At 40.7% G+C, this 1,921-nt stretch overlaps 1 protein-coding gene across 1 annotated transcript; it reads right to left on the reverse strand.

Annotated features, from left to right (window-relative positions):
* Positions 1-1,029: 1,029 nt before the first annotated feature.
* Positions 1,030-1,332, reverse strand: LOC103518395 (Krueppel-like factor 7). Its single transcript, XM_026830205.1, has one exon. The coding sequence runs from the start codon at positions 1,272-1,274 to the stop codon at positions 1,041-1,043; it is 234 nt and encodes a 77-aa protein (XP_026686006.1). The 5' UTR covers positions 1,275-1,332; the 3' UTR covers positions 1,030-1,040.
* Positions 1,333-1,921: the final 589 nt, after the last annotated feature.

The raw sequence follows: 1,921 nt of genomic DNA on the forward strand, positions 1-1,921 counted from the left end.
TCCATGAGAAAAACCGGGAAAGATTGTGGATGGTGTATTTGTGGAAAGAGGAACGGTAGTACAGACTCTTGGTCCTAAGAAACTCAAAAGTTGCAAGTAGTCCACATTCTTTGATGTAAAGGTTTTCTAACCAAACTATTTCTAACAAGCAGGGTCCGTCCCTCCGGGAATTTTTTAGCCCGTAGTGATCACAGAAAATCAATACCTACCTATGTACCTACCTAATTTGTTTAATATTCAGTTTATTATTATTCTTGATTTGATTTTTTGATTTTACTTTCATGTAATGAAACAAATTTAAATTTAATATTACTTACGTCCTAACAAAAAGAAAAGAAAAAATATTATTTTCAATTAAAAATAAAAACAAAAGGAGATCTTATTGGAATTTTGGTAAGTTTTTCAATGGTTTTTCCTAGTTCGCCCAACGACCCGGGCATATTTTGAATTCTCTGAAGGGATAGGTAATGCAGTGCGATTAGCGAACATTGACCGGATCCAGTGAATTAAATTGTGTACACTCGAAAAACAATCAGCTCAAATTCATGTACCCAACACAATCAGCTAGCTGTTTCACCAGTGCTCCACAGTTTAGAATATTTTAATGAAAGGACAAAAGAAGGAGGAAAATGTCCCAATACCATCAGAAGATTGCTCCGCACTTCGAGGGAATATGGTCATGCTACGCGCTCCCTTAAGGTGTGTACAAAGATAGTTGATCTGCGTTGATCGACGGCCATCGACTATGTGTGGTCACACATTTACAAATTTAATTTTAACTGCCCCCGTTGCCCGTTCACAATAAGAACGTGTCCCACGGGGTCGTTCGGCGAACGTCAGAAACGAGAAAAATGTTCAGGACAAGCTCGCTGGTGCTTTACAAATTTAATTTTAACTGCCCCTGTTGCCCGTTCACAATAAGAACGTGTCCCACGGGGTCGTTCGGCGAACGTCAGAAACGAGAAAAATGTTCAGGACAAGCTCGCTGGTGAGGATTTGACCCTCATGACCTTTATCTTAAGATCTCCTTGCAGGGACTCCTAGGCCGCGTGTCGCTTCATGTGTAGGGCTAAGTGGTCGGACCGCGAGAAGCCGCGTTCACAGTGAAGACATTTGAAAGGCTTGGCACCGGTGTGTTTCCGATAGTGACGGGTGAGCTCGTCCGAGCGGGCGAAACTCCAGCCGCAGCCTTCCCACTGGCATTTGTATGGTTTTTCCCCTGGAAAAAACACAGAAAGAGGGGGAGAAGTGAGTACTCCAGTGGGCACTAGCATGGTAAATAGGAGGTCACAAGTTCAATTCTGGCTAAGGCATGGAATTTTATCATAATCTAACGGCAGCCACTCAATATCAGGTAGACCAGATCAGATCCGCTTATCAGGTCTATCTGATACCTAATGAGCGCACACACTATCAGGTAGACCTGACAGGCGGACCTGGTCAGGTGTACCTACCTATCATATCTACTTTATAGTGAGTGGCTGGCCTAAGAATATTTGGGAATTTGACCACATAATAATGGAGCTCTATGGGTTACATGGCAGAGAATGCCAATGCCTCTGGTCTATTACAGTGTTCTCAACTTTACAATAGTAGATATACTCGCACCTAGTACCTATAAAACTCCTCAGCCGAAATGGGATTTTTTGTTTCATTTCGGCGCGGGATAATTGAACCATTTATCAAATTTATTGCTCCATTAGAAACAATAATTATGCTTCCTTTTTTCCCTCTAGTTGGGTACTCAAAACTTTTCCTGAGCGTTTTATAATGGAATAATTCGTTTCTTTCGAGTAGAGCTTATGATTAAAAAAAGGAAAGTCAACTGCAGTAACATAAATTTAACAATGTGTAATACATAACTTACTTATGTTACAAGCTTCAAGCTTACTAAAAAAAAAAACTTATGTAAAGAATAAAG

Source organism: Diaphorina citri, unplaced genomic scaffold (genome assembly GCF_000475195.1).
Source record: "Diaphorina citri unplaced genomic scaffold, Diaci psyllid genome assembly version 1.1 scaffold2179, whole genome shotgun sequence".
In the NCBI taxonomy this organism is placed as follows: domain Eukaryota; kingdom Metazoa; phylum Arthropoda; class Insecta; order Hemiptera; family Psyllidae; genus Diaphorina; species Diaphorina citri.